This window comes from Populus trichocarpa, chromosome 14 (genome assembly GCF_000002775.5).
Source record: "Populus trichocarpa isolate Nisqually-1 chromosome 14, P.trichocarpa_v4.1, whole genome shotgun sequence".
Lineage (NCBI taxonomy): Eukaryota > Viridiplantae > Streptophyta > Magnoliopsida > Malpighiales > Salicaceae > Populus > Populus trichocarpa.
The window spans coordinates 7,268,172-7,291,749 of record NC_037298.2 but is presented as its reverse complement, the minus strand read 5'-3'; the positions used below and the strand labels follow the sequence as shown (position 1 = coordinate 7,291,749).

Genomic DNA, 23,578 nt, shown 5'->3' with positions numbered 1-23,578 from the left:
TCGATGCATATGGGCATTGCATTCGAGGGATAGAAACCTGTGTTTTCACATTGAATGTTCTTCAACCTGTATTTTTATGGTTCTAATACTGACTTGACAATTCAAATTGCGAGCTACTCCCATTCCAAGTGCCATTGCAAATTTACTAATGCAAGTTGATGGTTTTTTTATTATTATTATTTTATTTTTTATCTTGGAGCATTTTCAGAGAATTAACAGGTGCTACATCCTGATAATCACTGTGTTGTACAATCTCATGCATAGAAAAGGGCCATAAAATTTGTTGAGCAAACTTTCAATATGAAATATTAGGGTTCCAGGAAATGCTTCAGAATAAAATGACAATAGAACCACACCAAGCATATATGGTCAGTTGCACAAAATATTGCTAGTCTTAGATGTAAGAAGATATTACATAAGACGCAGAGATCAGATACAGAAGCAAGCACAATTGATAATTGCTTCTCCAAACACATATAAGCATTTAGGTTTTCTCCTTTCTTTTTGCTTCCATTTCTTTTTTTTTTTGGTTGAACAGAGCTTGGTAACTAGACTTTGATACTACTTATAAGCAGATATGAATTTCATTTCTTTGTTGAAGTACCGAGTCTTGTCAGTACGAATGCTAGTTCAATGCATCTCAATATGATGAAAAACTGTTGTTTATCAGGATGATCACCATCCCCAGTTTGTCAGTGGATTGTCGATTGAACTCACCTGGTTTTGCTTTATTTATTTTTGTTGAATATGCACGTCATTCTTTAACTTCGCAAGGAAACTCGAGTTGCACAAGTGACTGGAGGCCGTCTCGTGCCACAGATTGTCTTGTTTCCCAATAGCCACTTAATATCCCAAAGGTTTATTTTTACGAACTAACAGAGGTTGCCTGGAAGTTTTTCAAGAAACGCTGACCGAAATTCGATATTCCTACAATGCCAATGTTTTCATGGTGCGAAGAGTCTTAGCATCCACTTCTGAAAGGATGCTGCTGTAAGCAAGCATATTTCATGGACACCTGTAATAAATCATAATCAATAAACTTCCAATTCATTCTTTCTCCAGAATAAACAAATGTAAAACTCTTATCAACCAAAATGAAGATCGTAAAAATGTCAATCCTGTCATTTTGATCCCCTGATTAAATGACCACAAGGATCAGTGGCAGTTAGCTACAAAGGGAAGTCATGCCTCATACTGGCCTCCTTTCACCAATCAGAATCAGAGATTTCGAATGTATTTTGCCATTTAGCTAGCTTGATCTCAAAACTGGTATATATTATTATATTTTGAACCATTTTAAGAATTATTGCTGATACTTTTCTGAATTTGGTGAAAATCTGAAAGAATATATCAATAAATCTTAGTATCCTGGTGTAGAAAAAAGCTTTTTATCAAGGACAAGAATACTTTCGAAAGTTTCAACTTATCATACGCTATGTAAATGGATAAACATTTAACCATGAAGGTTATAGACAGAATAAAATTTAAGAGCTGTTTTGTTCTGGTGGAAGAGACTGGCCTTTCTTTCTTTGAGGCCTTATCCATTTACCCTTATTCGAGGTTCGTTTTCGTTCAAGATACTCAGTAAAAATATAAAAAATAAAAAAGCAAAGGAGAGGCAATAGAATCAAGTTCAAAGAAAACTGTCTGCTATCAGAAATCTTTTTCATGCACCTCCAATTGTATAACCTGTATACTTCTGGCCTTAGGGCATGTGTAATATCATTTACAGTATAGCGCTACCGAGAGTATTCCCAGAATTAATGTGCTGCCATAGAAAGATAATAGAAATAATTATCCTAACGTGTTAACTGTGACGTCTTCAAACACTTATCAGTATAGTTTTCAGATCTAAGCCTGTAAATGCGTGACAGAAGGGAAAAAACATAACTTGCACTAGTTACAATTACAAAGCATTGATGTAATCATGCTTCTTTCAACAAGTGATTCTAAACAGTTAGTTATGAATTTACTATAACTAAATAAAGATTTATTCCAAACAGATTACATGAATAGTCTAACAGAGACATTTATGAACCAGTGGGACAGGTCTAGGCTCAAGAGAAGATTTGGTCGCGCTAGATCAGAATAACAACTCAAAAGGGCCATAACTTTTAATCCGACCGTTGGATCGTGCTCAAATTTTTACAGAAGTTTCCGAAGACTGTTTTTTCTCAAAATAGCCTTGGAATCGTTACTCCGACCATCAGATCTTTAGATTTTAAAAATCTCATACCAGAGCCCTGATTTTATCAGTTTTTGTGATTTTCTTTGTTATTTTTAGATTTTATGCTTTCTTCTTTTGTAATCTCATATTCTTATTTTTGTTTCCTAGTAGAAAGGGTTTATAACCTATTTAAAGCTTTGTAAATCTCCTAAAAAGGCATACTTTATTGTTGTTTTTGGAGAGAAAATAAAACCTGCAAACTTGGGGTTCACATGAACAACTCTTTTCGTTGATTAAAATTCCCGTGATCTTTCTTCATTTTTACTGTATTCATCTTCCGCCTGCATCAAGCATCCCATTGTTTTGGCAACTAATTTGCTTTTAAGATTTGACATGTTGTTCTTACCTTCACTGGAATCTGAAAGAGCTAGTTGGTCAATCTGTTTTTGAAAGTATTAGATACTTCGCAGAAAGGGATGCTTGTGTCATATCTGCCTCCCAGCTTTCAAAAGATGCTGATTGCTTCCTGCATATTTAATTACTATATGTCCAATAGCATAAAGGCTTCAGTGACATAGAGCCTTCCTTCCTTTTGTTAAATATGGTCATTAGCCAAATTAATTACCGAAACGCGTGACAAATTAATCTACGAGGTCATGTTTTTATGATGCTTAAATATTAGCTTTGCTTTGGGATTTGATTCTGTGTTCTCCAACTACAAAGAGAAAAAGGTCTAGCAAAAGACTGCACGGAGAATATTGATTAAAAAATGGAAAGTCGGTTGCGCAATTATGTGTCGATCATTTTGATTATGTAGTCATGTTTATTCCCCTTTTGGAAGTGCCGAGCCTATATATAGATGAAGTTTATCAGTCCAGTTGCACTGCGATTGCATACAGTGGGTATCTGTTAGGGAGAGGAAATATTCTGTGACTAGTTCAGCTTCTCCTAAATTTCTATCTATATACTGCACTGCACTCAGAGAAAATATGAGTGACGTAGGACAATGGAAGCCTGTTGTCGGAATGTTGGTTATTAGTTTTGCCTTCGCAATAGTGAACTTACTTCTTAAAAAGATGATTGATCAAGGAACAAACAATATGGTTATTGCCACTTACAGACTGTCAAGTTCTGCAATTTTCTTGGCGCCCATTGCGTACTTTTGGGAAAGGTAGTAGCTACTTCGTCTCTCCCTTCTAGCAATATTCTTTTAGCGTCTGCACACTTATTTTTTAATGCTTGTTTAGCTTCTCTGCGTTCAATTGTGACGTTTATCAACTAGTTATTGTCAATGCGGCTCCTTTCATTGGAAATAGCTCTGAGTTTGTCTTGGAGGATGGACTTAACTTCTTATACGGACAGGTTCTTACAGGGACTGTAATATAGTTAGTTTTCTTGCAGGAAAGGCAGACCTAAGCTAACAGCTTCCATCTTTTGCCACCTCTTCCTCGGTGCCTTTGTTGGGTTCGTTAAAATACACATTTAATATTCTAGATGGTTTTGTGCTATGCTAATTGTTCATTTTAAAATTACAATTACCCTGACAATTACAGAGAAACGCTGAGAATTATTGATGTCTATCAGGTTAACCCTCACACAGTACTTGTTCCTTCTGGGACTCGAGTATATATCTGTCACCTTCTCATGTGCCTTCCTCAACACGGTCCCTGTAAACACGTTCATACTAGCCCTGCTTTTTAGGTAAGCACAACAAGCAAGGAGTAATTTACTGCATTTTCTGACCAAAAATAATGTTTATTGGTAATTGGTGTTCAAACTCTTTCCAGACTAGAAAAACTGAACATGTCAAGTAAGGCAGGAAGAGCAAAGGTTTTAGGGACATTTATTTGCATGGGAGGAGCTGTCCTGTTAATCCTTTATAAAGGAATCCCATTAACCAATCCACGTTCAGAAGCCACCACAACTCATGACATCCTGATCTCAGGAAAGAAGAAACGGAGTTGGGTAGCTGGTTCGATACTTTCTCTTGCAGGCTGCTTCATGTGGTCTGCATGGTTCCTCATGCAAGCTAAGATAAGCAAAATTTATCCATGTCAATACTCCAGCACTGCCATTATGTCCTTCTTTGGTGCAATCCAGTCAGCTGCATTAAGTTCAATCTTGAAAAGGAAGTTTTCCATGTGGATTCTTAAATCAAAACTGGAGATTATAAGCGTCCTTAATGCTGTAAGTATCAGGACAACTTAAATGAATATTTCTTGCTTCGTACAAATAAAGAGAAGAAGTTTCATTATTAATTTCAATTTCAAACAGGAGGCTTGAAATATTACCGTTTCACTTCTTGCCACAGGGGATCATAGGATCAGGCTTGTGCTATGTTGGGATGTCATGGTGTATCAAACAAAGGGGACCTGTGTTCACATCTGCGTTCACCCCTTTCATACAGATATTCGCTGCTATGTTTGATTTCTCTATCCTGCATGAACAAATTTATCTTGGAAGGTTGATTCCTTTCATTACACACACACACACACACACACTATGCTTTCACTTTGCTACAGATTATTTATTGTTCTAACATTCTGCAGTTGTAATCAACAGTGTCCTGGGATCTATCGTGGTTATTCTAGGTCTGTACATTCTCCTGTGGGGTAAAAGGACTGAAGCAGTGGATTGTGGTGAGAAGCAAGCCCAACTAACCGACGAAGAGGAAAACCATGACACAGAAGCACAAATATCAGCAACAAATTCAAAGAGTAATCCATAGAACCCGTTCAGGATGATCAATAAATGCTCTTTCAGAGTTAATTATATATATGGTGGGAGGAGGCTGGTTATTCAAGGCTGTAGTGAAAATGCAAGCAAAAAAAATTCAAGTGTAACATGTGCAAGTCCAATTTGAATTGATAGAACAGTCATTGTCTACTACTCATTTAGCTTAACTTAACTTGCTTTCCACTTGCAATTGAAAGAATTGAAAGAGATGGACACTCCTCCCTTGATCATGGAGTCGTAGATAGCCTACTTTATACCAAATTGAAAATAATAATAGAAATATCCTGGTATATAAAAATTGATCTGAAAAAAATAGTAAAAGAGATGGACTAAAAATATTGTATAGAAGAAGTAATGTTGTAAAAATAATTTCTAAAAATATGATATACAAATAAATTTTTTGCATAAATAATTTTAATACACGTATAATTATTGTTATGAGAGACCTTGATGGGAAAAAAAATGTTTGTAAATTATTTTCCTTCATAGCATAGAAGAGCGAACAACCTTGGACGCTCAAACAGGCAAGTGCTTTATAAACAAAAATCTGAAAGGGTTAATTTAGTGTTTCACAGTAGCTGATGCGGAGAAAGTTCATTCAAACACTGTTTTTTTTTTTTTTTTTTCAGTTCCTAAGATTTTTTTATGTTTTGGTCCCTCAATTTTGTTTCTTCTTATTTGATTCTTTAATATTTTTCTTTGATTTCCAATTGGTCTTGGTGATTTGTTTTTCATGCATGCGCGTAAGAGGATCTCAGGGTGTTGAGGAAATATTATGTCGCTAGGTTAATGTTCGGCAACATGTAATTTAATTTTATTGATTTAAAATAATTCAAACTTTAAGAATTAAATTTGAAGCTTAAAGAAATATCCAACCCCTTTTTTATTACCAAAATCAAGGAATGATTTGTACGATCAGTGAGAGTTCATGCCCTTTTTTTTTTCACGGTCACTTAACTTTTTTTTTTTTTAATATGATTATTTCACATTGATTTTATTTGGAATTTAAAAATCTCGCAATATTAAGAAAAAATTTTAGAGCTCAGTTGATGCTCGTTTAACCTGGTTGATTCGAGTTTTTTTTCATTATTTTTTTAATTGATTTTTTCCAGTCTCGCCCTTCAATTATGAGTTGGTTTTTGAGATTTGAGCTTTGTGGTTTTATTTAATTATCTTTTTACAGGTTTGTCATGGTCTCTAGGTCACGAAATTAGCATGTTGAATTGAGTGTACTCGAGTTGGTTTTTTTATTTTTTTTTAATTTCATCATTTAACATTTAATTTTTTAGAAATTGATCTTTAATTTTTTTTTTCGTTTTACTTTTTATAAGGTTATCTTATTTTTATTTAATTTTTATTTATTTATCAAATAAATTCATTGAAATATTTTAAAAATATTGGGAGAATATTATGGAATAGTGTGTTCATTTTTCACAATTAATCATTTTTAATTTTGTTTTGTTTTGTTTGGTTTATGTAATTTTGTTTTTTAATTTTTTTATTATATTATTAAATTAATTAAATCTAATCGAATTAGATTGTCATATTTTTCTTGCATTGCGTGTGCATAATTGTTTACATTAAAAACAATTTAACCTGATCAGAATATAACGCGAGATGTTCATCTACTTGTATTTTGAAGTTCAAAGCTAAATGACGAATAGTTATTTGTTCACTCGTTGACCCAGCGAAATTACCTGTCGTTCCCTCACATAAAACAGGCCCAAACTCCGAGTGTAACGGCCTCGCCCCTTTCTCTCTCGGGCCCAAAAATAAATCCTCAAAAACCCTAATTTCACTGCTGTGCATTTTTTCCCGGGGCATACTGCAATCGGAGACTGTTGCATCTGTAAAGCGAAAAGAAATCAGAAAAGATGGGAATAAAGAGAAAGAAGAGCGAAAGCGAAGCAATGGAAGATTACGACGACGATGTAGTGGTAGACAGAAAGGAGAAGAAGAAGATGAAGAAAATGGAGAAGGAGAAGGAGAAGGAGAAGGAGAAGGAGAAAAAGAAAGAAATACTCCCATCAATGATAAAGAACAAGGAGAAGAGGTCTGCCGTACACGCTAAACTCAAGCAGCAAAAGAAAGTCGAGAAGCGGAAGAAGCTTAAAGCCCGAGACGCCGAAGAGAAGCGCGCTCTCGAGCTCGGCGAGGAGGTCAGGTCCCCTTTTGTAATATGGCATTAGGGTTGTTTTTTTTTTTTGCGGAATAAGAATTGATTTGGTGTGATGTAATTTTTGTGCAGCCTCCTCCCAGGAAGATTCCACGCACCATTGAGAATACTAGAGAGTTTGACGAGACTGTATGCAAGCCCGACGACGAGGTACTACCTCATAGCTATTGCTCTGCTAATTTTCAATTTATAGTGATCTGTTCTGGTGAATATTTGGGAAGATTCGTTCTACTCTTTTTACTTATGGCCAAAATAGCAAATGCTTGTCGTAGCTTATGTGCTAATTCTGTTGGTTTATAGCTATTCGCTGGTAATGATGCTGATGAATTTAGCTCCGTTTTAAAACGCGATCGGATTCCGAAGATATTGATCACCACTTCCCGTTTCAATTCTACTGTAAGTTTTCCATCTCCTTTTAATTTGTTTTTGTTACAGAGTCATCAAGTAACCATGAAAGGAAGATCAAATAATATTTGGGTGCCAATTTAAATCTCGTGTTGCGCCTCTGATATGGTTGATTGTCTTTACATGTCATTTGTCCTCGACAGAGGGGACCAGCTTTTATATCAGAACTACTTGAGGTGATCCCAAATGCACATTATTACAAGAGAGGAACTTATGACTTGAAAAAGGTGTTCTTTTATTGGTTCTCGTTCCCTCTCTCTTTTCCTAATAGAAGAAGCTGAGCTATTCCAGTGTTAAATCTCTTACGAAGATATGCATAACATTTTTGTAGATTGTAGAATATGCAAAGAAGCAGGATTTTACTTCTCTTATAGTTGTTCACACCAACCGCAGGGAGCCAGGTGAGTGGTACTTGTTAGTTTTCAATAAAGAACATGTGCCTAATTGCATAGGATACATGTGCTCTTGACATGTTTTCCTATTGTAATAACTATTAGATTGGAATTGAATTGAATTTTCAACGGATAAACTTTGGGAGACGGTGATTGTCTACAAGAAACTTAACAAGTTTGTAACTTTCTTGTAGATGGTCTCTTGATCATTGGCTTGCCTGACGGACCTACTGCCCATTTCAAGCTCTCACGGCTTGTTCTACGCAAGGATATCAAGGTTTGTATATTGATATGGAACTTTTTTTAAAATGCAATGTTAGGTACTGTCTATTCTAAAGATAATTGATTTAAAGAAACTAAAGAAAGTCTTTAATAATTATGCATCCCCAAATATCAATTAAATCTAATTTGTCAGGCCTTTAAATGGACGAGGCCTGTTTGATTGGAGCAAGATTATCTAATCAAAGATAAATTGATTGATGAAGAGAGAAATGTGATTTTAGAAGTATTATCTAATTAAGTTTCAATATATTAGAATAACCTGATTCGTTTTTTTACGTGGTCATGCATGTGATTTCAGTTTCTTCAGATGTAGTTTCTGTGAGGCTAACGTCTTATCTTTACTGCATTGTATTGCCTGTAGAGTCACGGAAATCCCACCAGTCATGAGCCCGAGCTGGTCTTGACTAACTTCACAACTTGTCTGGGTCATCGTATTGGGAGGTATGAAATTTTCTTCATGTTGCATATTAGAAAAGTTGTAAATTCTCCTCACAGTTGACATGAAGAATGAATTGAAATACACTGTAGTCATATGTGTTCTCATCCCTCTAAAAATGCTCTTGTTTTCTATCATTTATAAATGTTTTTTCAGTGTGGTTTGTGTGTCCTCACAGTTCTTCTGCATGTCATTGTCTTTTGTTGACTTTTTACTTACTGGTTTTCTTCTTTAACACCACTTTCTTTTGTTCATATGTATCCTCCAGACTAATACAGTCACTTTTCCCACAAGAACCAAATTTCCGCGGTCGGAGAGTTGTTACCTTTCATAATCAACGCGATTATATATTCTTCCGGCATCACCGGTAGGCATTGATTTCTGTCATTTTCTGCCGAGGCTAAGCCTTTAGGTAATCTTTTTCTTTTTCACAAATGCCTTTCTGATGAATTTTCCTACTGTTTTGTGGACAGGTACATCTTTGAAACCAAAGAGAGTAAACAGAGTGATTCAAAAGGTAAAAACAGAAAAGATGGCAAGGGCGAGAAGAACACTCAACAGAAAGTGATTGCACGCCTTCAGGTTACGGTTCCCTATTGGATTTTTTTGTTAGCATTCGTTGTTATGTAGTCAATATCCTTTCTACCAGGATCTTAAAATTTTGGCGCGAGCCTTCAAACACATCTGGAATTGTAGGACCTTGTTAATTTCAACTACTTCATTTGTATACCCTTAAGTTATTGGTCCCAATTTTACCAAAACATCACTTGGTCTGAAATCCCAATGGTCTCATTAGTCAGTGCCAATAATCAATAATTTTCCTCTAAACATGCAGGAGTGTGGTCCTCGATTCACACTGAAGTTGAGAAGTCTCCAGCATGAAACCTTTGATACCAAGGGTGGTGAATATGAATGGGTTCACAAGGTAACTTATGAATGGTTTCTGTTTTGTATATCGATTTGTTGAGGCCTTGTATTTTCCAATTTTGTTGGATTTGAAACTGTTAATATTTCTTCCCGTTTGAATTGCAGCCGGAAATGGACACCAGCCGAAGAAGGTTTTTCTTGTGAGTTGCATCAGATTGTTTATTTGTCTTGGGGTAGAAGCAAATTTTGGTGCCTTTCGGGTTGGTACATGAACAACTGATGGAGAATTGTGATCAGTTTTGCCCAATTGTTTATTCAACTCTGGTGGAATACTTGAAGATTATATGAATATATTTTTTATTGGATTATTTGTTTGACCCATGATTAATTTTTTTCTAAATTTCTTGGTTGCCTGTCTGATTGGATGATATCTTTCTCCTTTCGGGTGTAATTGATTGCATTTTTATTTTCAAAGTAGGTGCAATCTGTTATATTATTCTGGGTCAAAAGAAAAAAAAAAAGTAGTTGAGAACTCTTACAATCATAAAATTCAGACTTCATCATTCGGCCACCATATATGTTGGCCTGTTGGGTGAAAAATGAAGGAAAAGAGAACAGGAAAACAAATAGTTATTGGTATTCTGTACATTTGGTTTCTATTCCCTGTACAAGAGAGATCACTCAAGATACCCTCTGGCCATGCAAACGGATGGTTTACAATTTGAAAACCTAGGACTGTCTGGTCCTAGCTGTCTGGTGCAAATCCTACCTGTCTAACTTTACATGTGCAGAATGCCATTGGATCATCTGAGCAGACATCTTCTTTATCATTTGAAGGCAAATTAACACGAGCACACCTCCAAAAGCAGCAATTCGCATCAGAGACTGTTCTGGACTTCTCCTTATTAGATAAATGCAGTCCACGGTGATCAAGATCAAACCTAAACTTTCCAGCAAGGTCTTGATTGACATGATCTTGCTCTTATTCTCTCCAGTCACCCTGCATAAAATTCTTGAACACAGAACTCCTATAACCAAAAATGTAGTTAATGACCACCCCCTGTACCTGATCAACCTTCCACCCACAACCAAAACCTCTTTTCGGCAAACACAAGTTGGGCACTCCCCAGAAAATGTAGATGAAACTAGAGCATCAAAACCTGTATAGTAGGGTAAGATAATGGAATCCAAGTACAGGCTTGCATGTAGAATTCCAGAAATGGTTGATGCCTGGAGGAATGCATACCTGACATCTTTTTCAATGCGGCTATCGAATGTGAGGGCAGATACCTGAAGCAGCTGAAGGATTGCTGGTCCAAAGCAGGAGAGAGGGAATACGGTATTGATCCGTGAACCCTTGGCAAGTACTAAGAGGATTAGAGGGAGGGAGACTGGACCAGATGGTTGCAGGTATCTCTTTGATTCTCTGAGATATGTTCGACCACGTCTTGATATATCTACTACCATAATGGCTAGTGTTACCAGGTACAAAGCTGTTGTAAAGAGAAAAGCTAGAACATCTACATAGGGCGGATGATTCCCAGGGTAAGTGCTGTCACAGTAGTAATGGTAAGGACAGTTGATTGGATCCATTGTATCCTCTACCTGCCATCTAACACATTTGAAGAATATCGCCTGGACGTCTTCTGAAGGCCATTCGGATCGGAATGCCAGGTCCCGTCGGTACAGCATGGTTCATAGGTTGCCTTACCCTCTTGCCATCTTGTTTCATCTATAGTTTTATATGAATGAAGTAGAGGCTTTTTATTTTTTTAAGCAACGGGCATTCTTTCTGTTGAGACGTTGTAGGTATAGGTGAGTAGATGGTGAAACATCATCTAATTTATTTTCTTTTCTTTTCCCCTGTTTAATTAAAATATATAGTTTCAATTTCATTTTTCAACTCTGACAGAGAGAGAGGATCGTTGTTTAAAAATTAAGATGTGGCTAGCTTATTGAGAAATACCATGTGTATCTTGTTTTCATCCATCCTTGTTCTCCTAATGGAAAGTTCTATAGCCTTTTGTGCCTCTATCAGCTTAGGTAATGTTGCACCTGCTAGAACCTGTTTCTTGCAGGATCACAAAGATGACAGAAGGTGTTCTTGATGGTTTTGAGTTAAAATCAGGGAGCAACTTGCAGATTACTCATAACTTATCTATTTGTTTATGAGTAGGAGTTAGGAACCAATAGAAATGGGTAGGTACTTTCAGTGACAAATGCAGCTTCAGGCAGCTTGAATCCAAAGCAACTATTGGTTGGTTGGTGATAGCTATTGGTTTGGTGATATCTACATCACTGTTACCATGGTCAGAGCATTTTGATGACCATTGTGTAATTATGGAGTAATCCGTAAACAAGAGCATTTTGCAGGGAACTATTAATTACTTCGATTATACAATTTGATTATACATTAAAATATTTTTTTTAATTTTTAAAAAATTATTTTTAATATCAACAAATCTAAATAATCTAAAAATATATATAAAAAATAATTTTAAATAAAAAAATTAATTTTTTTTAAAATACGGTTTCAACCATATTATACAACCTTCACTAACTTTACTTGTAGTTGGGGAAAGAGGATTTTTGCTTTCATGAAGATAAGAGGTGAAGGTGGATAAAAATTACCCCGGTTATTCAAGCATGGAGAGGGTATCATCCAATCTGACGGACCATCACACCCAAAAACACACGCATATTGAATAATTTCAACGTTAAATCATAGAAAATCTCTATATTTACTTGTACGAGCTGCTGAAATAAAAAATAAATAAAAAATATTACCTTGAAAATTATCTTGGCGCCTCTTCATGAACAGGAAGGAAAGTCACATGAGACCGCTCGACAAACTAAATAAAAAGAGTTAATTATGATGGTATGGTTTAACTAGTTAGATTCTAGATTTATTTTTTAAAGGTTATTAATTCGAGTTCTACAAACCTTAGATTCACTTGAGACTTATATAGTCGTTAACTTCAGGACCCATAAGATTAGTTAAAATACACGCAAACTGATTCAGATTTTCATACTAGTAAAAAAAAGAAAAAAAAAATAGTTGATATATATTTTCGCATGTAATCTGCAAGTTGTTCTTGGGAAAGCGGAAAGCTTTCATGGATCGTAATTAGCAGCTTGCACATGGAAGAGCCTCTCAGATTTCTTACATATATTCATAGCTTTTTGTAATTTACCTTGTTAAAATTCGAACTTACAATGAGAAAACAGTACTGGGAATTCCTAAAACATTAATTAATAAATATAAGAACTCTCATGCCCCAAAACTAGGGTAGGAGGGATCAAGTTCAAACCATCAAGCAAACCATATTCTTATAAAAACAATAAAAAGCAACACAAGAAATAGCAGCAAAAATTGCAAGAGCCGTGAAACCACAATGAAGGGCGATGAACAACAAATATAGCACTAGAAAGACTTGAATCAGAGATAGAAACAACAACAGTAGACGCAAAACACTCCATAAAAATGACCAAGAAAGATGGCAAAACTCAAGATTCACAAAAATCACAGAACTCCTAGACCTTTTTATCTCATGTTTTATTTCTAGTTTCTATTTTGATTGAGTTTCTGATGATCCCCATCAATTGAAACCTTTTTTTTTTTTTTTTTTTTGCGATATTTAAAGGTGAATAACGTATAATTTGATATGAAAAAGGTTAACATAAGAATTTCCTTTTCGCGCAAAAAGTTCATTTCGCGTTGTTTATCCAAATCACCTCATTAATCTATCATGATTAAAATGAATATGAGATTCGTTTTTAAAATCATTGAAAATAAAATTTAAATTTAAATTAATATATAAACGGAGGTTCAAATTGCAACTTCTATTATTTTACCTTTTATACATAAGGATAACTCTAGAGCGGCGGCTTCTCACGATCCTCGTAAGCATGTGATAGTACCATAAGAAAAAATATTTACTCTTATTTCAAAGATGACAAGATTTATTTCTATTTCTATTTAAATTTAAAGTTATTATATTAATATCTTTTAAATTTAAATTTGTTTGAACTTCTCTTCTACTTTATTATTAACTAATTAAAATTCTGGTTATGGAAAAACTTATTGGGACTTGTCTGTTTGATATTGTGGTAGCGGTTGTTTTTCAAAGTGTTTTTTGCTTGGAAATGCATCAAAATAATTTTTTTGATTTTTTTAAAATTTAATTTTGATATCAGCATATCAAAACAATCTGAAAACACAAAAACAAAAAATTAACTTGAAACAAAAAAAAAATATTTAAGAAAAAACACATTTGAAGCGCAAAAACAAACATTCTCTAAATCATAAGAGGATCAGATAACCTCGGATACGCCATTGTGAAGGCCCGAGCAACCTTTAATATACCCAAAATTATCTTCTTTTTTAGTTATTTTTTTATTCAATAAAATTACTATTATTATCAACCTGGATTATCATGTTTGTTATAATTGGTATTCGAGCAGTCGATCTATGGTAGAAGGAACAAGAATGTCACAACTTATTGAAGCAATTGCAAAATCAACAACAACAGAAGGAGCAACAACAACACCAATAAAACTTAGTTAAGAATTTTGGAAGAACTGGTGCAACAACTTCAAAACATGTTGCTAAAGGAACCTACCCTAGTCTTGATAGCAAGGTTTTTAAATGGGGGTGGAATTATAACAATCATAGCCTTGATACATCAACATGATTTACTTTTATTCAAATTCAAAGTTGATCTTTGACAAATGAACGAGATTTACTCCTATTCAAATTTAAATTTAAAGCTAATAGATTATGATTTTTTTTTAAATTTGAATTTGTTTGAATTTCTTTTCTATTTAGGTATTAGCTAAGTAGAATTCTATCAATGGAAAAACTTATTGGAACTTTTTATTAAATCATGAGAGGATTAGGTAACCTTGAATATGCCTTTATAAAGGCCTGGGCAACCTCAAATATGCCCAGAAATTATCTTTTATCATTTTTTTTCTATTAGATCTTTGTAAGTTAATTTCTTTTTATTTAATAAAATTCATATTTATTATCAACTTGAATTATCATGTTTGTTATAATTACTATCGATCGGAGCAGTAAATTTATGATAGAAGAAACAGGGATGTCATGACTTATTGAAGCAATTGCAAGCATGAAACAACATATGGAGCAACAACAATTACACTAATAAACTCAACAAAGAATTTTGGAAGAACTAGTGCAACAACTTCAAAACATGCCTGCTAAAGGAACCTACACTAAAGAAAACTTATTATATGTCAATCTTGAGTTGTGTTGATGTGGGATAAGGTCCAAGAGGATTGGACCATTTTTATTGTGTTATTTGGGTTGTGATTGAAAATATTGATAATTTAGTACCCTCCAAGTATTGAGAAAATTCTGCTGAAATTTTGGTAGAATTCACAACAAATAAAAAAACATTGACCATAACGTTGCATATAAGCATATTATCAAGACACAATATATGTTAAAAATTGGGATGTTACATGTTTAAAGTCACGAATGGATTTATTTAGGTCTCTAAGTATTTTAGATTAAAAAAAATGAGTTAAAAAATAAATTTTTGAGCATAGAATACCCCTGCCTTACTTTTCTACCGACCCTTTGGTGGCCAGATTCTAGTGTAGCAAAAGATGTGTGTCTTAGATATTTTGATTTTTAATATTAAAGTCTTTCTCTTTTAATATATAAAAAAAATAAAAGGCCTGGCACACAAGGTGAATCTTTTTATTTTGGGCTAGGCGCGCCCTAGGCCACCAAGGCCCAAATGCCTGCCCTTTGTTTGTTGGGTCCATCAATTTATTTTTTATTTTTTATTTATTCAATTTCTTTCAAATAAATAATTATATGGAGTTATCCCGATCTCATGATCTTGGTCGTGAATTTCACATGTTAACTCATGTTGGCTCATTTTTTTTGTTAATTTTCTAGATTTTTTTTTTCATTTTCATTCTTCAATAATGAGTTGATTGGGAATTGAGTTTCAATTTATTTTAATTTGCTTTCTATGAGGCTATCTCAATCTCATGATCTGGATTGCGAATTTAACAAATTAACCTGGTTTGACTCAAGTTGATTTTTTATTCATTTTTTTAAGATGGATTTCTCCTACAACATTGTGTTTATTGCAGTTGAGCTTTATAATTTGTTCTAATTTATTTTTTGTAGGGTTATCACTGTCTCATGACCCATATCGCGGATTCCACCAATTAACTTTAGTTGATTCAGGTTAATGTAATATGTAATCATCTAAATATTAAAAAAAATACCATCTTTAATTATTTTTATAGTCATATTATATTTTTATAGTCATTTCATGTTGGTTTTAAACTAAACTTACCAGATTTTAGTTCACACTAAATCAATTATTATAAGATTTTAGCGAGGTAAAACATATGTGTTTAGTAAATCTCAATAGATGTTAACTGGTCCAATAATTCTGTTAAATCTTTGTACTATTAAAACATGTTTAATAGTGCATCATAGACAAATAAAAAATTCGGGCACCATAAATTTTATAATAATTAGAAAACAATTATCAGTGTTTATGTAATGAAGGAGGAATAGATTCAACCGTTCAAGTAAAAATAAAAATTATATTTAGTATAAATATTCTTATTACATATATAATTTTCTATTTCATTTTAAATGACAGCCTCTCAAGTTATCATTTTTTAGGTAGCATTAATTGCTTTTATATTTTTAATAAATGAAAAACATATATTTTATCATAATATTTTATCTAATAAAATTTACTTTTTTTTAATCATGAATAATTGATTTGAATTTTAAATATATTTATGAAATAAAAAAAAATCATCCAATATTTGAATGGTTTAAGAAATTGATATGTGTTGGATATGATGATTTCCTACCTTCTGAGACAACAAAGCAAAATACTGTTACTTCATCTTTATATTTTTATTTTCAAAGTAAATATATTAAATAGATATTATAATACAAAGTGCTTTTTAAAAATATTTTTTACTTAAAAATATATTAAAATATTTTTTTTTATTTTTAATATCAGCACTTCAAAATCATATAAAAATATTAATTAAATGTTACTTTTATACTAAATATGCTTTTAAAACCTACCAGGATATAATTTTAAACACAAAAATAGACATGCACTAGATTAATCACTGAATATTTTAAAAGTTGTCCAACCCAACTGGTGTTTAAACATAATTTGCGGAATAAAAGTATCCTTGTCTTTCTAATCACAAGTAAAAAAAAAAAAGCGGTTGCTAAGATTGCGGCCGGGAAAAGTAGATAAGAAGTGACTGTTAAGATGGAGCAGTTAGGGGAAAAAGGATGATTGCAGACATACAGTTAGAGCCCACAGAAAAGAGAGGGCGGCAAGCAAACGGAAAACATCATGGGCCCATCATCAGTTTTCCACAACCGGATTCCAATCTGTCAAATGATTAATTAATGATTTCTCCGAGAGTTAAAACTTAATTGTGTTGTTTAAATTATTTAAATTATTTAGTTTTATTTTTTTAATATTTTTAGATTATTTTGATATATTAATATTAAAAATAAATTTAAAAATTTTAAAAATATTTTAATATATTTTTAAATAAAATATATTTTGAAAAACAATCATTAATTCCGTAAAACATCTTGAAAAAGTGTTGTTTCTAACACTAATAAACTCCAAAAACAGGACTGTGATTCTCTATAAAAGCTAAAACCATCTTCACGAGAGTGAACCATACCAAAGAAGAAACAATCATAATCTCCATCCAAAAGTTTTGACAAATCACTACAGTTTTCCAGAATCCTCATTTGCGATATCTTCTCTTCTTTATCTTTTCTTATCACTTTTCACTTTTTCCCCTTAACCTTCTACAAAAACCAAAGACAACAATTATTTTCTACAGGGGCTAGAACTCTAAAAAAATGGTAACATTGTTATTTGTTTCAGTTTTTCCAGTGTTTCTGTTATTGGGTTTTTGTTTTTCTAGTGTGGGGTTTGATTGAATGACTGGTACAGGTTGCGGTCGCGGACTCCAGTGCGGATTCAGATATTGGGGGTCAGTTAAACTCAGGAGTTAACGAGTCTAATCTTTTAAGTGGAAATGGAACGATTCCAAGAACTAACAGTGGTTGTGGCTATTTGTCCTCAACGACTACAGCAATGACTTATGAGCCTTGTGTTTCTTGCACTACCTTTAACATCCTGGCTCCTATCTACAAGCGACTTGATCAAAAGGTACTAATTCCTGTTCTTGTCCCTTTTGTAGAACCAGACAATGGTGTTAATTCTTCTTCTTGTTTTTTTCTTGAAAATTTTGAGAATTTTATCTGTGTGCTTTTATGTTGTCGTGAAATAGAATCAAAGTCTTCGTGAAAGCAATTTCAGAGCAGTCTGGCTCTCTAGAAACCAGAAGATTTTGAATTGGTTGCTTCTCGAGAGATCTTCAATTATATGTCTCCAGGTGGGTGCTTAATTTCCTTTCAATTTCTCTGTTACCGTGGATCTAATTGTGTGGAAAAATAAAAAGGGCTGTTTATTGTATTTGAAATTATGCCAAATGGTTCTTTTCGGTGTGAAATTTTGGTTTTTTATTTGCAGGAATTCTGGGTTGGAAATGAAGAACTTGTGCATATGTACCAGCAGAGACTTGGTGATGCTGGCTATGTAACTTTCCAGCTTGCACGAACCAATAACCGTGGAGATGGTAATCAATGTTCTGTTTAAGCTCCGTCGTTTGTTTGAATTTCTTCTCTGGATTAGTGTGGATCTTTAAAGCAAGCTACTTTTTTTTATGTTCTTATACTTTTCAGGAGACATCTTTGGTCATCAGCTTAAGTTGGTTGATTCTGACTATTATTCAATCTCGTACAAACATAATAAAATTAAAATTAGGCATGGCATATATTGGTTGATAGCTGACTTTGCAATCAAGTTCTTATCTTTTCTTACAAAGAACAAAAAGTTTGTTGGAAATTCTGTAAAAAAAATTTATGAAAAGACCTTCATTTTATTTTGGCAGGCAGGTGGAAAAACAATCTTTCTCAGTCTTTGCAGTAAATCAAATTAATATTTTCTTTTTGCTTATTTGGTAGTCACATGTAAACTGCACTTTGTATGCTATTGCTCTCCTTGAGTATGCTTGCCTTTTTCTATATGATTTTACTGACCTCCAAGTTAAAAAATCAGCTACTTGTGTCCCTTCTGCTATCACCATCCAATCCAGCTTGTATAAGTTCATGCTAATTGGATTGGGATTTTATCCTCTCTGCAGGCCTGCTTACTGCTGTGCGTAAGGACTACTTTACAATTCTAAATTATCGAGAGTTGCTCTTCAATGACTGTGGAGACCGTGTTGCTCAGCTATTGCATGTTCAGCTGGCCTTTCCCTTTTCACAAAACCGGAAAGGCAATGCTCAGCAAGAATTTCTTATTGTTAACACTCACTTGTTATTTCCTCATGATTCCTGTCTATCTGTAGTTAGACTGCATCAGGTATATAAATCTCTCTTTATTTATAATCTTTTACTTCATTCTGAATTTCCAATTCTAGTTCTTAGCTATGTTAATGCCAATTTTTACCTTGAGGTTTCTCATTGGTTTTTTTCCTAGGTTTACAAAATACTCCAATTTGTGGAACAATATCAGAGAGAAAACAAACTTAACTATACGCCAATCCTACTCTGTGGGTGAGCTTCTTGTCTTGCTTCTGCGAAGCAAATGATTCTTACATAACCTCTGAATAAAGATATCCTCATTTTCTTTTCATTTGTTTCATGCTTTATCCAGTGATTGGAATGGAAGCAAGCGTGGACATGTTTACAAATTCCTGAGGTCTCAAGGGTTTGTATCTTCATATGACATTGCCCATCAATATACTGACAGTGATGCAGATGCCCACAGGGTAAGTTTCTTTAAGTTGCAATCCGAATGCCTCTGCATCACTAGCTAACAACAATGTTTAATTACACTGCTTACCTCAAATGTTTTTTTTTTGTTGCCCATGACTCCTTCTGCATCACGTAGTGGGTGAGCCACCGAAATCATAGGGGTAACATCTGTGGTGTTGATTTCATATTGCTGTGTAATCCTAATAAATCAAGGAAACCATTGAAGAAGAGTTGGGCTGAAGCAGTGTTTGGAATAATAAAGGTGAGTTCAATCGTTTCTGGAATGTTCTTAATAAAGTTGGGCTGAAGCAGTGTTTGGAATAATAAAGGCGAGTTCAATCGTTTCTGGAATGTTCTTAATATCTAACTCTTCAGTTCTGTTTTACTATCGATTAGTTCCCAGCATGTCAGGTGATCGTGGTACTTCCTTGCCCTGCCAGTCTGGTATTTTGTGCTAGAGAAGAAGATAAAACATGGAATAATATTGTTAGAAAAAGAAATAGAAATATACGCTACCAACAAGAGTCAAGACCATTTATCAACTTTAGTTCATATCTTTCTAAAATTTGTACTTGTCTCAGAAAACTTGCTCAATTTTTATACTTAGGAGATAGCAGACACAAATTGTTATGCATTAGAGAAGGATTAAGAATCCTTTATTGTAATTTTCTCCTCTTAAATAATTATTTTGTGGAAGCTTCTTTCTGCAAAGAAAGACAATGTTGTTTACTGTCTGCTAGTCTTGCAATCCAACCATGGACCCTAGGAATTTATGCCTAAGCAATCTTGATATTTACAGCTAATGCTGCTTGTTGCAGTCTGTACCTGCTATTCTGAAATATAAGACGTATTAAACTTCACATACATTCTAATCAAGAACCGGTTATCATTAAATTAGTTTCCAAGTTCCTTGAAGTAGATTGCTTTGTGAGATATTTATGGCTTGTGCTTTGGTTATGCTGTTCAGTTCACAGCTTATGTCAGCCAGCTTTTTGACGAGAATGTTAAAGAGGCCTGTATGTCAAATGCGTTAGCATTGCATCAGTGCAAAGTGCTGTGCATGTGCTATAGATTTGAAGTTCAACTGAGTTACATTTTACCGTCCTTATTTGTACAAATCAAGGGGCATAAAGTTTAGAGCTAGCTCTTTTCTAGCTCTGGTGAAGTTCCCCAATAACATCAATATGTTTTGATTTATAAATTCACTTAACCATACTGCTTTCAACATCTGATTGCTATAATTTTTCTTGGTTCAGTGTCAGCTCCAAAAAGCCTCGTTGGTTGAAAATAATGCATTTGCGTTTTTAAAGGCTGGCAACCATGGGAATTTTATAACATATTCAGCTTTCTGTGAAGCACTCCGCCAGGTACTTCCACAAGCAGCTTGACGATAAACATGCAATTTTAAGTGGAAAGATGACCTTACCATAGTCTAATCTATACAGGTAAATTTAATTGGTCTTCCTTACGGACTCACTTCCCAGGAGACGGAAGATTTATGGATGCAAGCTGACATTAATGGAAATGGAGTTGTCGAGTATGAAGAATTTAAGGTGCAGTACATCCCTGATCCATGGATATTGCCCTAAATTTTAGCAGTTCACTTGGTCTCCCTAATATTTCGCATGATAGCTGGTACATTGCTGTGTGTTAAATTTACAAATCTGGGCATGTGTATGGATCTTTCAGAATATTTAGAATTCTGTTCCACTTCTCTATATATCCGTGTTAGATTAATCTACCACACCATTCATTATATGTTGTTCACTAAAATGCTTAATAATTGCAGCGAAGGATTTGGAATTCAGAATGCGCAGAGCTAAGAGAGGAGAATTGCAGTGAGAGGACTGGGGACTCTGAACATGACATAGTGGAAGAAGCCATTGGTTTCAATGTCAAGAATGCAGTTCTATTCCCCCGTGAAGCCGAGAAAGGCATGTGGCCAGAAAATTATTCTCTCTCTGATCATGCTCGACTCACCGTTGTGTTTTCTCCGGTTAGAATGCAGTGTTCTCAGCGTGTGACACGTTTGTAGATGAAACTGGCTCAAAAACTATGGGGTAGATAAGAAAGTGGAGTTTTTATATCAGAAACAACTGATTATAGCGATACATATCTCTGGGGGTAACTAGCTCTGGTCTAGCCTCAGCCAAGTTTTTCAGGCAAAGAGAGAACTACGTATCCCAGATGTCTTGGATTGTAATGTGAAATGGCAAATCAGAACCATTTTGCAAGAACCATCCAAAATGTATAAATTTATGAATTCATAAGTGCAAACTCCATCAATTTTACTACAATATTATTTATTTTTCTCGAGTGTTATGTCTTCCAAGATACTTCGGTTTTTCTCTCCTGAACAATTACCATTGAAACTATTTCTTCCGCTTTCTGATAATTGTATCTTCGGTAGTGTCGGTAATCGTGACTCACGAGTATCATGATTTTTTTGCCAGATAAAGAATTTGTTAGATTTCTTTTTGTCGCGTCTCCTCCCATGAGATGATTGTATATCTAGTCAGATTCTATCTGCTCTCCAATGGCGTCCAGATGCAACTCATTTCCTCAGACTGGTCCCCTTGTTCCTGACTTGGCTGGGGATTGAGGATGGCTTTGATTTAAGATAAGGCTGGGACCTACTGCTTTCACGGCCAAGGAGACTGTACTGCTGCCAGACCCCGTGTGTTTGCCGGATAATTCCATAACAATTAAAATCAAAATTAAAACAAGGTATATGTTTATGTGTACGTGCATTCAAATTTCAACGTGTATTCGTATAGTAAAATGACTATCTTAATTTTTAAAAATCAAATTAAATAATTTGGCTTGAAAGGTAATACAATTTTTTTTTCAATAGATTAATTTATCATTTACAAGAAAGTAGAAACATCTCGGTCATTTCATATTTTTATTGCCTAGTAAAGCTATTAAATAGTTTTTAAAAGCAAAATTCATTTAACTTGCTTCTAAAAGATTTTTTTGAAATTTTATTTTAATTTTAAAATTAAAATGCTTAAATTACCCTTGAAATCTATTTTTTTTCTAGAAAAATAAATATTTTCCTTAGTTAATTTTATTTCTTTCTACTATTTATTATGATGTTTTTTCTAGTTTTTTTTTCTATTTGAATAAAAAAAAAATTTCCTAGTTTATGTTTTTTATTCAATATTATTAGAGTTTAGAGTTTTTTTATTTTTTTTCTATATAAAGAGCTGTAATAGTCTTTTGACAATTGAAGATATGGAGGAGTAAAATTAATTATTTTGAGAGTATTCTCATATTTATGGTGTTCTTAGTCTACGAGATTTTTGACTTGTAACAAACTTTTATCCTTATTTTTTAGAAGCTCATCGATACTTGAAGGTTATTTTACTTTGTTGTGTGCTGCAAAACAATTATAACTAAAAGAGGATGCAAAACATGACATGCTTGTATAGAAAAGGACGAGGAGGTTTCCCATCAAGAAAATACATCCAAGAATTAGTGTGTTGTTCTCGTCCACATCAGTTGTTGTCGTTCAAAATCCTGGTGGTGGGATCCTTGATGGGACAACATGTACAAAGATGTGTTAGAGATCCATGATAGGACGACATGCACAAAAATATTGTGTTAGATATCATAATGAGGTAGTTCACACAAAGATGTTAAAGACCCATGATGAGGTGGCTCATGCATAAAAGGATACTCTTAATTGAGGATAGTTTGTAACTGAAAACTGAATTCAATGATGAGTTTCTTTCAACATAGAGAGATTGATGCTTGAGTTTTTTTTAGAAAAATATCTAGTTTTTTTAGAAAAATAGATATTTTTCTTAGTTAATTTAATTTCTTTCTACTTTTATTTTATATTCTTTATATAAAGCTTTTCTACTTAAAAAAAAATATGAAGCTTAATTTTGTTCTTTAACATTGGGTTATTTTAGAATCTAGCTTTATATATTTTTTTTTCCTTTTGGCAAGTGTTTTTTTCTTGTAGGTCATCATTATCACATTTTCTCTTTAGATTTGTTGCATTTTTTTTTTTATCATATAACTAAGTTAAAACATTTTATTGGATCCAGTAGGGCCTGTAATTTAAGTTACGAGATTTTGTTTGCTTTAAAACACTCTAACAATGCTTGAACATCACTTTTTTAAGTTATGAAAAAATCAACCCGGCTCGCGGCGCAATGCGGACCACCTATGTAGTGAGTTTTCTAAATAAGATATTTAATTGATTCACGCGTTATAGCTTTAAGATGACTTT

The 23,578-nt window shown here is 33.8% G+C and overlaps 4 protein-coding genes across 5 annotated transcripts; 3 read left to right on the top strand and 1 right to left on the bottom strand.

The window, feature by feature from the left end:
* The first annotated feature begins 3,073 nt into the window (after nt 1–3,073).
* Nucleotides 3,074–5,064, top strand: LOC7486818 (WAT1-related protein At3g30340). Its single transcript, XM_002320876.3, has 6 exons — nt 3,074–3,338; nt 3,569–3,631; nt 3,752–3,868; nt 3,955–4,354; nt 4,479–4,630; nt 4,730–5,064. The coding sequence occupies exons 1-6, from the start codon at nt 3,157–3,159 to the stop codon at nt 4,893–4,895; spliced, it is 1,080 nt and encodes a 359-aa protein (XP_002320912.1). The 5' UTR covers nt 3,074–3,156; the 3' UTR covers nt 4,896–5,064.
* Nucleotides 5,065–6,675: 1,611 nt separating this feature from the next.
* On the top strand, nt 6,676–9,829 carry LOC7455374 (uncharacterized). Its single transcript, XM_002320875.4, has 11 exons — nt 6,676–7,062; nt 7,152–7,229; nt 7,380–7,475; nt 7,628–7,711; nt 7,816–7,885; nt 8,071–8,153; nt 8,520–8,599; nt 8,863–8,961; nt 9,068–9,176; nt 9,430–9,519; nt 9,627–9,829. Exons 1-11 carry the CDS (start codon nt 6,778–6,780, stop codon nt 9,663–9,665), a joined length of 1,113 nt encoding a protein of 370 aa, XP_002320911.1. The 5' UTR covers nt 6,676–6,777; the 3' UTR covers nt 9,666–9,829.
* Nucleotides 9,830–9,996: 167 nt separating this feature from the next.
* On the bottom strand, nt 9,997–11,226 carry LOC112324160 (uncharacterized). The gene has a single exon (XM_024585790.2). The coding sequence runs from the start codon at nt 11,151–11,153 to the stop codon at nt 10,227–10,229; it is 927 nt and encodes a 308-aa protein (XP_024441558.1). The 5' UTR covers nt 11,154–11,226; the 3' UTR covers nt 9,997–10,226.
* A 5,892-nt stretch (nt 11,227–17,118) lies between these two features.
* On the top strand, nt 17,119–21,651 carry LOC7486816 (uncharacterized calcium-binding protein At1g02270). Of its 2 annotated transcripts, none has more exons than XM_024584482.1 (11): nt 17,119–17,373; nt 17,465–17,683; nt 17,805–17,909; nt 18,047–18,152; nt 18,720–18,940; nt 19,058–19,134; nt 19,235–19,349; nt 19,472–19,597; nt 20,592–20,702; nt 20,820–20,888; nt 21,125–21,651. In XM_024584482.1, the coding sequence occupies exons 1-11, from the start codon at nt 17,371–17,373 to the stop codon at nt 21,368–21,370; spliced, it is 1,398 nt and encodes a 465-aa protein (XP_024440250.1). In that variant the 5' UTR covers nt 17,119–17,370; the 3' UTR covers nt 21,371–21,651. The 2 variants fall into 2 exon arrangements, with proteins under 2 accessions (XP_024440250.1, XP_002320910.2); XM_002320874.3 differs by having other exon boundaries at nt 17,122–17,373; nt 20,781–20,888.
* The last annotated feature ends 1,927 nt before the right edge of the window (nt 21,652–23,578 follow it).